Consider the following 12,459-nt stretch of genomic DNA (forward strand, 5'->3'; position numbering starts at 1 on the left):
GCTTCATCCTCCTCTGTTGTACACTAGAGTTGCTCTCTTCTTTGCCTGGACGAATACTTTAAGAAGTTAGCTGTGGATGATTTGGTTTGATACCCACAGAAAAGGAAGCAAGCACTGATAACTGGTACTGATAAAAGAAGAACCTGGTTTTATTAGAGACAGGCCGCTATAAAAGATTTCACTAAGAATGAAGTTTGTCGTAAATATAGGTAAATATCACTGAGATATTTTGCCTTTCTGCCATTATGTTGGGGGAGGTAGAGATTGTCCAACCAGGTACCTTAGAGATAAACTGTTGACAACCTTCACGTTCACCAAATTACAATTTTGTTTCTGAAACACAGGTAATCAGTAGACTAAATTATCGAAACTAAGGTACTAACATTCCTTTTTAATAATATTTAAAAAATTAAATGTGAATAATAAGAAAAACACTAATAGAAAAATTTTAAAGTTATATGTGTTATTTGTAGGAGAGAAGTATGGCTACCTGTCACTTCCAAAGCCAATGGTAAGTAGAAGAGTTTTGTACATTTGGAATGTTTTATTCAGAATTCAAATTATAAATTTGAAACTGACACTGATGCATCTGACTGTATTCCAAAATAGTGTCCACTAGGTGGCCAGCTTGGTGACATGTATGAAGATGGTTTCTCTACCTTTTCAGGCCAGTTCCCTTTCAGTCTTCATTAAGCACTTTAATAATAATAATTTGTAAAAGTAAAAATAAAAATAACAAAAACACAACTAAACTTAAAAGAATAAAACAGGTGTAAAATCCTAAATAAAATAAAACCTCAGAACCTCAAGGCTATTTCTTATATGCTTTATCAGTTGTTTTATAGTCTAGCAGACTAAGGAGGAAGGTACAGGTGGTACAACTATTTATACAAGGAGGGGCCAGTCAGAGATTACTGATCATTCTCTGTTTTCCAGTGAATGCAGGGGCAGCTTGTATTTGTACACGTGTGCAGCTTTCTAGTTTTCCCACATTCATTTTTCTGTCTTGTTTCCTCTATAGTAAGCAACATTAGAAAATCTCAAAAGGGCTATAGTAAATGAGCAAATATAAACCATGAGACAGAAAAAAAAAAAGGAAGAGTTGAGGCTCTTCTGTTTTGCAGTGAAACTGGTAATAGAATAGCTGGTCAGATGTATCAAGTCATGGTAATAACAAGGGAAACAAAAAACAAGAAGGTACACATATACCTCAAAGGTATTGATGATGACCTGTTTCTTAAGCTAAGGAGGCTAGGGTATTTTGTTTTATTATGTTATAATTTATACTTTGTGTACATCTACTCAATGTGTGTATGTGAGTCTGTTTATAGTTTAAGTAAATGTTAAAAAAAAAAAAAAGGCTACCAGCCTCTCCTGCCCTTAATGTACACTAGGCCCAGCCATTCTGGAACTCCTGCCCAAACTAGGGGAGCTCCCACCAGACCTCAGAGTGAGTGGAATGGCCAACCTGGGCTGCCATCTCCTGAGAGCTTCTGCATATATTTTTCAAAGAAATGTTGCTATTGGTAGTTCTTTTCTTTTCTTTTCTTTTCTCTTTTCTTTTCTTTTCTTTTTTCTTTTCTTTTCTTTTCTTTCTTTGTTTCTTTCTTTGTTTCTTTGTTTCTTTCTTTCTTTCTTTCAGATTTTACTTATTTAGGGGCATCTGTGTGGCTCAGTGGTTGAGCATCTGCCTTTGGCTCAGGTTGTGATCCCGGGGTCCTGGGATCAAGTCCTGTATCAGGTTCCCTGTGGGGAGCCTGCTTTTCTCTTTGCCTGTATCTCTGCCTCTCTTTCTGTGTCTCTCATGAATGAATAAATAAAATCTTAAAAAAAATTTTTTTTTTTTTGAGAGAGAGAAAGAGCATGAGGGTGAAGCGGGGAGGGAGAGGAGCAGAGGGAAGGGGAGAAGCAGCCTCCCCATTGAGTAGGGAGCCCAACATGGGGTCGATCTCAGGACCCTGAGATCATGACTTGAGCCAAAGGCAGACGCTTAACCAACTGAGCCACCCAGGTACCCCTCTATTCTTCATATAAATAGGCATCTGTGGGCTAGCCTGGTAACCTACCTACAAAGTTTTCGCCTTTCTTAGGGGAACTATATTCTGAGTTCCATATAGCTTACACAGAAACAAACTTGCTGTTTCAAAAATAGGGGCCCATTAAATATGTTGATTCAAATACGAAGTTCTACGTTCTAAGTATAATTTCCTATACAGCCTAAAGTAGAGGATTAGAAACTGGGATGTCAGTGACACTAGGGTGCTGAAATTTAGCCCCCAAAGGGCAAATTGGTTAAAGGAACTGAGCTCCAGAGTCATAACATTAGGGATATATGGAAAACTACATATAGTGGCTAATTTTATGACATCGTGTCATAAAAGTAACTCAACAGATGGGCCAGGAATGATTGAAGGTATAGCTGGACCCTTGAAGACTACAGAAGTCTTTTAAGTCCTTCTGGGACATGATCTGCTTTCCCTGGTCCCCGGTTTCTAACTACCTACCTGTTCAAAGCTGAACTCACATGCTAGAAGAGTATTTGCAATTAGTTGTTTGTTTTAACTTAATTTAATATAGTTTAAGTATATTCTGAAAAATGTTTAAATTAAAATTTTATTATAGGTAATTTGTTATGTTTTCTATTACTATTGTATTTCCTCACAATTAATTGTATGGCTTTTTAAAATGTCTTAATCTTTTTATTGTCATAGAAGAATAATGCAAACCTGAAATCCTTAAAACCAGACAAGCTTGACTCTGAGGTAAGATCTTTTTCTTTTAACAGTTTTACATCTAATCTTCCTTTTACATCAATAATGATAATATTGTCATGATTAAAATATATATTTTATAGGAGCAAGCCAAGATAGCAAAGCTTGGACTTAAGCTGGGTTTGCTTACCTCTGATGCCAACTGTGAGATCAAGAAATGGGAGGATCAGGAAAATGAGATTGTTCGAAATGGGCGGAACATGTCCAGTATGGCCTATTCTCTGTATTTATTTACTAGGTAAATATAGTTATATTTGATTTTTTAAAAATCAATTTAATAATATTTGCTGTAAGGAAAAACTTGTATTAAATCATGGATAGGTTAAAGATTATTTCAAATATATGGTAAAAAAGAATGTAAGTTCTTATGATAATTAAGTGAATGCAACAAGAAGACCTTTATTTAATTAGGATTTAGATTTAGAAGATAACTTCTCTAGGTTTGTGTCCTGATCTTTTCAAATTTTTGAAATAATTTTGGCATTGGATTTTTGTCATTCTGTATATCTTTGTCTCTCCTAGCCAGCATCAGGAAGTTTAGAAGACATGCCTTTTAACTCTTTATACAAGTGATTGATAACTGATTAGATAATAGAGATCAAAGAATAGGACCATAAGGACTACCAACTCAGTAGAATGCCAAATCCCCAAGAATCAGTATTCATTATATAGCAGAGAATTTTCCTAACTTTGCTGTTACACAACCTACATTCTCTGTCTTGTTCACATTACAAGACTCTTGAGATGCCTCATAGAAGTACATGTTGATCACATTCCACAATCTTCTGTTAAAATAATCTATACATATGGTATAGTAATTCCATGTTGCTAAACATTTATCAGTTCTCTGCTCAATAATCTGTTCTAGAATTTTCTCAGGGAATGACTTTAAACTTTTCACTAATTTTCTGAAATTAATTTTTTAAATTTTGGAAACCTGGAAAATACTTGATATCTCTAATGCTATGGCTCCTCTCCTACTTGTTTTGATTTTGAAAATATTATCAGCAGTGGTTCACACCTACAGGTAGCTTCAGTATTCTGGAATATAATCTATTTCATCTGATATCTTTTTTTTCCATTTTTTAAAAAAGATATTTCTTTACCTTTAGAGAGAGAGAGCATGCACATGTGAGTAGGGGAAGGGGCGAAGGGAGTGAGAGGGAGAGACTCTCCAACGGACTGTCCTCTGAAAGCTGATCTCATGACCTGAGCCGAAACCAAGAGTCAGTCACCCAACCGACTAAGCCACCCAGGCACCTTTCATCTGGAGTCTTAAGCTCAACTAAAGTAGTTAGGATCTCCACAACTGTGGGGGGCGTTGGGGTTCAATAAATAGCACGCTTTTCCTACCCGAGTTCTGAACAAAATGAAAAAAAGCAAAAGAATAGGCAGATAGGGGCTGTAACCTTTATATTGAAAAAGCCATTATTGGATAATGTAGTTTATATCCACTAGTAAGTACGTTTTTAAAAATGATCTTTAGATTAAGAAATCTTACTCTATAAGGACAGAATATGTCTCTTAAAATACCTAGAACAGCAGGTGTCTCCCAAAAGCAGCTTTACTTCTAAGAGGAAAAGGAGAAAGGAAAGGCCTACCATATCCATTTTCACAAAGTCCCCAAAAAGATGGAAAAGCTAAATAAACGTCCACACTCTTCTATGGGATGAAATAAGTGGGAGAGCCAAGAGGAGTGAGGGATGTGATGCTAGTGAAGATTCCTTCATACAGAAGAAAGATCAGAAGTGAGGAAAAAACATTCATTTCCCTCTTGATGAAGTCCTCTGCCTTTTCAAGACAGAATTCTTCTGGATGGTGCAGGAGAAGTGATCGGGGCTGAGTGATTTGGCCTCTGTATAGCAGTCATTTGTTAATACTTTTGCCAAACTTTCCAGCTTGGGTGACCTTTCCTTTCCAGTGGTTTCCTTCCTCTGTTCTTAATTGTTTTTCACAAGCTTCTCCTGGGATTGAGTCGTCCTAACACAATTTTGACCTTTTTTTTTTTTTCTTAGTTCCTGTCTTTAAAATCTGGTAAGTCAAATTTGCAGAAGAAAGTAAAATGGAGGGATCCCTGGGTGGCACAGCGGTTTGGCGCCTGCCTTTGGCCCAGGGCACGATCCTGGGGACCCGGGATCGAGTCCCACATCGGGCTCCCGGTGCATGGAGCCTGCTTCTCCCTCTGCCTATGTCTCTGCCTCTCTCTCTCTCTCTCTCTCTCTCTCTGTGACTATCATAAATAAATAAAAAAATTAAAAAAAAAAAGAAAGTAAAATGGAACTCCTTTGTTGGCCCACACCAAATGTGCATAGATTAGCTGAAAGATCTTGACATTTGGCTGTAGTCATGATAGTTATCTTATGATGATAAAAATCAGCAGATCTTTAAACAAATTTTATTTGGACTGATGAAAACTGGAGGAATATCATTATCACTAAGTAAATGTAGTTTGATATATAAAATCTTCCTTAACAGAGTACTCATCAGAATTTTTAAATTTTTTAACTTCCTCTTTTATTTGTTGTTTCTTATTTCAGAATATTCCAGGATGATATGGTCAGCATTTTTTGTTTCAGGGTCAGGATAGTGGATTCTGGTAAGGGAATGAGACTAGGAAGCAGGAGAGGCTGCATTATGAGGGGGTGGAAATAACTAAAGCTCTGTGGAATGGAACTTGTTACTAGATGGAGTTCTTACACAGGAATGCTAAGTTCAGGGAAAGAATAGATTTTCTGCCATGGGGAACACCTGGTGCCATTTTGACGCATCTTGCTGGTATGTCTGTGGTAAAATCTCAAGGGGGCTTTGTTTTCTACCAACACTGTTTTTCTCCAGCATTTATTCCTGTTTTCCCTTAATATCCGTGGTTTACCAGTCTCATCTAGTTGCTCGTTTCTTTTTTTAAAATATTTTTTAAGGGTTTATTTGAGAGAGAATGTGCGTGAGTCGGGGGAGGGGCAGAGGGAGAGGATCTCAGGCAGATACCCTGCTCAGTGCAGAGCCTGACATGGGGCTTCATTTAATCCCACGACTCCATGACCTGAGCCAAAAACCAAGAGTTGGAGGTTTAACTGACTGAGCCACCCAGGCACCCCTTGTTTCTGAGACCCATCTGTTAGCCTTCACAGTGTCCAATTTTCTAGTTTTCCTGTGCAATTTTATAGCTTTTCCTCAGGCTGTAAGGCTGTCTTAACAATTTATATAATTTCTTAGTAATTTATACATGATAATTCATATTTCTAATCATTTTAAAGATTTTATTTTTAAGTACTCTCTAGATGGGCAGCCCTGATGTCTCAGTGGTTTAGCACCGCCTTCCGCCCGGGGTGTGATCCTGGAGATTCGGGATCGAGTCCCCCACATCAGGCTTCCTGCATGGAGCCTACTTCTCCCTCTGCCTGTGTCTCTGCTACTCTCTCTCTCTCTCTCTCTCTCTGTGTGTGTCTGTCATGAATAAATAAATAAAATCTTAAAAAAAAAATACTCTCTAGACCACAATAAGGGGCTCAAACTTACAATCCCAAGATCAAGAGTTGCTCTACCAACTGAGCTAGTCAGGCATTCCTATTTCTTGATCATTTATATATTTCAGATTTTTTTGTGCCTTATAGCTTTAAAAAATGTCAAACTTACCAGAGCCTTATAGGTCTTTAAGTGATTTCTGTTTCATAATTTCATTTATCATCACAGCATTTTATCAGAGAACAGGAATAATTTGTTCACATGTTACAGATGGTAAGGGCAGAACTGGTTGTTACTAGATTTCTTCTGATTCACGCCTAGGTTACTGCTCTTCTCAGTGTCTTCTCTTGTTCTTTCTGCTGTGGTTGGCTTTTCGTTTGTAGAAGTCTTGGTTTTTCTTGGTGGTTTTCAATCTGATGTTTCCTTTCTGATGAGAGTGGTAGCACAAATATTATTATGGCTATTTTGTATACTCAGCACTGAAACTTAAATGACATGACTTGTCAAAGTTTTAGAATTCAGAATGAGAATTTTTTGAGTTTTGGTCTGATCCTTTTTCCATTATGTAACAAAGGCCTTTTGGTTAAGACATCTTGTCAGATCTCATGTATTTAATTTGTGAAGCAAAATGAGAAAGGTTAAAAAGGAAAAATAAAACTTAAATATTACTTATTGGTTTTAAATTTCTTTACACTATAAAATTAACATATATAATATGCACTAAAAAATTTTGAAGCACCCTAAGAAGTAATAGTTTTAAAATATGAAAGTTGTTTAAGAACAAAGTCACAATATTACTATTCAATATTACTCTTCAAAATTTGGGATCTACTAATACACAAAATGTTCTAGAACTTTTATGTTATAAAACCAATTTTGAGGCAATAACTTTTTCTTAGACTTCCTTGCTAATTCATTTTATTTCAGAGGAGAGGGGCCACTGAAAACTTCCCAGGATTTAATTCATCAACTAGAGGTATGGTTTGTTTCCATTTTATGCTACTAATTTAATTCTGGGCTAAAAGTGGGTAATAACAGGTTTTCTAAATGATTTACCATATCACGTTTGTATGCTTACCTGTAAACACATAATGTCTACAGAAAAGTGGGAAAGCAGAGGGCTTGCAGTAGCATTTTGTGGAGCTTTTTTTTGATTATCTTGTTGGGTAAAATTTCAAATATTATAAGGATAAAGCAGAGTGGCTTTTGTTGACAGTCAATATGTGCAGTAAGTTATAGGTTTTCCAAGTGGGTGGAAATATCCTGTGAACAGACACATATCCTGGATACTTTCCTCAATGCTAGAAAGGCTTTTTGGTCTCTTCATTATTGGATTGGATGAATGACATTGAGTAAATGAGGACAACACATGAGAAAGCATCTGTCATAGGCTTGAGACAGTTAGACGGTACTTGGTACAGCTTCCTTCTTTCCTTCTATATTCCCGCTGATTTAAGGTATTCAAGGAGAGATAGACATGCTTATCCCACTCCTTGTGCCCCATTGTGTCTAGTGGAACTCCATATAGGCCCATCTTGAATTCTTCTCCTTTGGTTAGAGGCTTTCGATTGGCAAGTGGGTTACAAGATTATTTTTCCTAACTCTCACGTTAGTTTGCTTTTCTAGAACCAAGGGCATTCTTGTATTTGAAATGTGAAATTTCTATCAGTTTATTACCTTTAGTAGTTTCCTTTGGCATTCCCTTTAGGAAAGGGATTCAGCTTAGGAGGATGATTATCATCAGTGTCAGAAGATTTATAGGAAATATTTCTTTTGTATTTTTTTATAAAGTTGACTATAAATGAGCAATTTCCCTTAAAAGAGTTGGAATAAATTCTGGATTCATTCTGTTCAGTTTGGCTCGTATCCATTTGAAGTCATACCACATCACAGTGGGTATTTCACTGCAAAAGATCCACTAGTCACCTTCTTCCTGTGTGAGCTTATTCATTAAACCAGTGTCTACTGAATTGTCTACTGATGAACACGAAACGCTCGTCAACTATTTACTGAGCTTGTACTGTGTGTCAGATCCTGGGGGTAAGAGCTCTGTGGAGAAAAGAGAACAGAACAAAGCCAGTGCTGCCAGTGCTCCTGCAGTGGGAGGAAGTAGGTAGTAGAAAGTAAAGTATGCAAAGCCCATATATAGGCATTTATAGATAAAATCATGAAGGATCAAGAGCGAAGGTGATAGAAGGGTGACAAGAAAGGACCTTTCTAAGGGGGTAATACTGGAGTAGAGACATTAATGAATGAGAGAGTGGGCTGGATACCTGGGGGTGGAATACTTCAGGCAGACAGAGCAGGTGCGAAGGCCCTGGGATGTTGGGTTAGGCTGGAGGGGTCATAAGAACAGTAAGGAGGCAGATGTGTATGAAATAGAATGAGCCATAAGGAAAGTGGTAAGGTATGACATCTCTGTAGCCATGGGAGGAACTTTGACTTTTTTCTCAGGTATGAGGGAAAACCCATTGAGGGTTTGGAGGAGCAGTGGCAGGATCAGACTTAGGTTTTAAAGGTTTTTGGCTTGACCACCAGGGTAAATGATGGTGCCATTTACTGAGCAGGGAACACAGAGGGAGAACACCAGATTTAGAGGGTGGAAAGCTAGCAGTTTGATTTGCTCAAGTAGTAAATAAAAGACTGCTGTCAGGATTGTTCAAGAGACTGGGAAGTCATCAGCTTTAAGGTGGTTGTAAAACCATGATATTCCAGGAGATAGGCATGGATCTTGCCTCTGAGGGCTTTGCAGGCCAGAAGAGAAGAAATGTAAACAGAAAGTGGTAATGTGGGATAAGTGAGTCATTCTGTTTGGTTAGAATCTAGGTGTATAACTCATTGGTTTCCCTTTTAAAGGATAAAGAAGGGAGCAACGGATTATTGACCTTGAGAGCAGTTCACCCAATGATAGCAAGGTGTTAAGGCTGTTGGATAGAGTTAAGGTTAATAACCCTGCAAGCACTGCCTCCTTCTTTATGTTCTTCTTCTAATTCATTACCAAGGCATGTTACTTTTCTTCACAAACCACCCTCACATTTGCCATTCTCGTCTTTCTTACTGCTGCCATCTAAAGCTAAGAATTTTGCCTTTACTCCCCTTCTGTCTCTTACTATGAAAAATTGTTATCATTTTAAAATAATCATCCTAAGTATTCCTGTCTTATCTGTCCAACCTTATTTTTCATTGTTCTCTGCCACCATCCTGTTCTCACTAAATTGTAAAATGGTGAATACTCAAGAACCAATTTAAATTGGTCCTTTCAAATGGCTGGTTAAGGAATCTGTATGGGTGACCAATTTTAGCTGGAAGTAGGAAGTCCTAATGTTCTACAATTCATCACCCTTTTGCTGTTGAGGTATTATGAGCTCCAGATCCTTCCAGAAGCCGGGACATAATTTGTATGGTTAAATATCATAGGTCTCTATGACCCTCCAGAGTAACTGGAAGTTTTCAGGTGTAGAGGAACCTCTCCAGGGACTGATTCTGCACCCGGCCTGAGCAATCTCCTTCTCAATACAGTTAAACACTTAAGTTTCTTGGGTAGAAGAAAAACTTAAGGAGTTCCATGACAGACCTTTAATGTTTAGGTTTTACTTTTAAAATTCAGTATGACAATTAGTCATGAGTATATTTCTTATGAACTATCTGTAAGGTATACATACATCTAAGTAGTGATACTTTTCTTTTCCACTAGGTTTTTGCTGAAGAGGGCTTAAAGCTTGCTTCAAGCGTACAAGTTTTCTCAAAGCAGGTAGGTAATGCAAGTCTGCCTGCTTGGTCTTGGTGGTGATGTCATGAATACTCACTTTGGGGGTATATTATTATGGTAAAAGCATATTTAAGATTTATTTTTTTAATATTTTATTTATTTATTCATGAGAGACACAGAAAGAGGCAGAGACACAGGCAGAGGGAGAAGCAGGCTCCATGCAGGGAGCCTGATGTGGGACTCAATCCTGGTACTCTAGTATCATGACCTGAGCCAAAGGCAGACGCTCAACTGCTGAGCCACCCAGGCATCCCGGGTATTTAAGATTTAAAAGATGGGTTTTGTTGGAGTTGTTATAACTTCCTCAATTATATTTCAGCTGAAAGATGATGACAAGCTTATGCTTCTCCTGGAAATAAACAAGCTAATTCCTTTATGCCACCAGCTCCAGACAATAACTAAGACACCTTTGCAAAATCAAGTGTTTCTAAAGGTAAAAGGAGGAGTGGGTTATTCAGGGAGATACTTGAGAAACTTTCACACTTATCAGGTTTGTTTCTAGCCCATTTTTCTTCAGAGGTGTTATTAGTCACAGGCCGTTTACTTCCATTTTTCATACCTTGATTGCAAGACTCATTTATCATCTGTAGTTATAACAGCCTGGGGAGCAGTAGGTTCACCAAATAAATTAGCCTTTTGAGCATAATTCTGCAACACTGGGCAACTACCCTTAAATCCTGATGTCGTCACATGTCTAACCAGGGCACAGATTCCTCAAAGCAGGGGCTCCCATTGTTTGTCTTAGGGAATTTAGCTAATGCTAACAAAGCAGAGTGCCAGAAGTTGCAAAGTAGGGGGCTCACTGTCACTATTTGGAGTGTTTTAAGAAGTGCCAAAACAACTTGAAATAGAACAGGTTGATTTTTCCATCTATTCTTCATGGGGTTCCGTGAAGTGGGCATGAGACCTGGGCAGCAGTCCCTGCGCTTGTGTTCTGGGGCCTCAAGTTGCCTTATGTGCCCTAATCCATATGCCTTTGAGGATCCTTTAGATTTCCACAGTGAAGATATTTTATCAGTTCAAAATTAATCAATTGATACAGTCTTCTGAAGTACCCTTTGTAGAATTTGATTTGCTTGCTTTCTGTCATTATAGATTGATAAGTGTATTATAAAGACAAGATCCATGATGGCTATTTTGGTCCAACTTCTCTCACTTTGCTATAAACTACTAAGGAAGGTAAGAGTTTTTCTGAAAATCACACTTAAAAACTAGTTTCAAGAAAAATGCAAAAGAAATAGTTACTATTTAATTTTGGCAATTTTTGTTTTGAAAGTAAAGTAGAAGCTAATTGTCTTACCCCTTTCCAGCTTCAGATGGAAAATAACAGATGGGTCTCAGTTACAAATAAAGACTCCGTTGATGGTAAAACTTGAGAAGCTTTTGGGGTCAGATCTCTGGAACAGCATGGAGCAAAGCTGGTATTTTTAGAAAGCAAATGATCCTTTATATTTTCAGAAATTTAACAATTTTATAAGGAAAACAATAATGAAATCTTGCTTTATTTTCTGATCACAAAACTGATTGTGATGTTTTTTGACAACTAATAAATTCAATGGTAGTTGCTACATTCTTAATTGCAGTGTGAATTTACAATGGGACGTTGCCACTAATACTGTTCTTGAAAGTCAAACCAAATATCCCAACTGTCTTAGTGACAGTTTTATCCAAAGAAGCTATTTTGAATATGTGCTCACCTTTGGCATAAAATACCTTAATTTCCTCCTTTTATTTAAGCCTATCATTTAGAACACTAATTTTCAGCAGGAAAAAAAAAATATATATATATATGTATATTCATAGTTGTCTGGGTGAACGCAGGGGTTTCCTTAAATCTGTGGACTCTTCTTCAGTCCCTCTGTCCACAGTTGTGACTGGCCTCTTTGCTGTCCTGTCACAGACCACCCATGGTGGTAGCACACGTTTGTTCTCTAACAAGCATTTCATAGCATGGGCTCTGTTGTGCTGCACATCCCTCCCCCATTCCCAAAAGTGGGGTCATGGAGCTCACCCACAGAATCCTACAGGAACTCACTAGGGGAGACGGCTTTCACTTCTCCTTTTACCATAGCCAGCTATCAATATTATTGCATAATAGCTGGAATCCTAAGCCTGTCTTACTGGTGTAAAAAATGTCTTTGAACCATCCTTCTCTGTACTGACTGATGGAAGATTCGAGACAGAGAACAATGGAACTAAGATGTTTAAAATAAATTCTGAATAATCGTGCATTTTGTAATGTGCCTTTGGAACGTTCATTATAAAACAAATAAACATCTTTCATCTTTTTAATTTTAGTGTTTAAACCTTTGTTTCTGTTTGGGGTGGGGATTTGATCAAGGGACGTGGTTTATATGTTCTCTCCTTATGGTTTAACCATGTTTTGAACTCTTGCTAATGCTTGTATTCCAGTGCTGTGAAATTCATTTTGAAATCTGATAGGACATGTCAGTTGCC

At 37.6% G+C, this 12,459-nt stretch overlaps 1 protein-coding gene across 1 annotated transcript in view; it reads left to right on the top strand.

The window, feature by feature from the left end:
• The window catches only part of CTNNAL1 (catenin alpha like 1), a 63,826-nt gene extending 51,532 nt beyond the window's left edge, over positions 1 to 12,294 (top strand). Inside the window, exons 12-19 of the mRNA XM_055302696.1 lie at positions 474 to 511; positions 2,712 to 2,762; positions 2,855 to 3,009; positions 7,161 to 7,209; positions 9,928 to 9,984; positions 10,322 to 10,435; positions 11,098 to 11,181; positions 11,313 to 12,294. Of these exons, the coding sequence (XP_055158671.1) occupies positions 474 to 511; positions 2,712 to 2,762; positions 2,855 to 3,009; positions 7,161 to 7,209; positions 9,928 to 9,984; positions 10,322 to 10,435; positions 11,098 to 11,181; positions 11,313 to 11,378 (614 nt within the window). The 3' untranslated portion in view covers positions 11,379 to 12,294. The remainder of the gene's footprint in view (positions 1 to 473; positions 512 to 2,711; positions 2,763 to 2,854; positions 3,010 to 7,160; positions 7,210 to 9,927; positions 9,985 to 10,321; positions 10,436 to 11,097; positions 11,182 to 11,312) is intronic.
• The last annotated feature ends 165 nt before the right edge of the window (positions 12,295 to 12,459 follow it).

This window comes from Nyctereutes procyonoides, unplaced genomic scaffold, assembly GCF_905146905.1.
Source record: "Nyctereutes procyonoides isolate TBG_1078 unplaced genomic scaffold, NYPRO_anot_genome, whole genome shotgun sequence".
In the NCBI taxonomy this organism is placed as follows: Eukaryota; Metazoa; Chordata; class Mammalia; order Carnivora; family Canidae; genus Nyctereutes; species Nyctereutes procyonoides.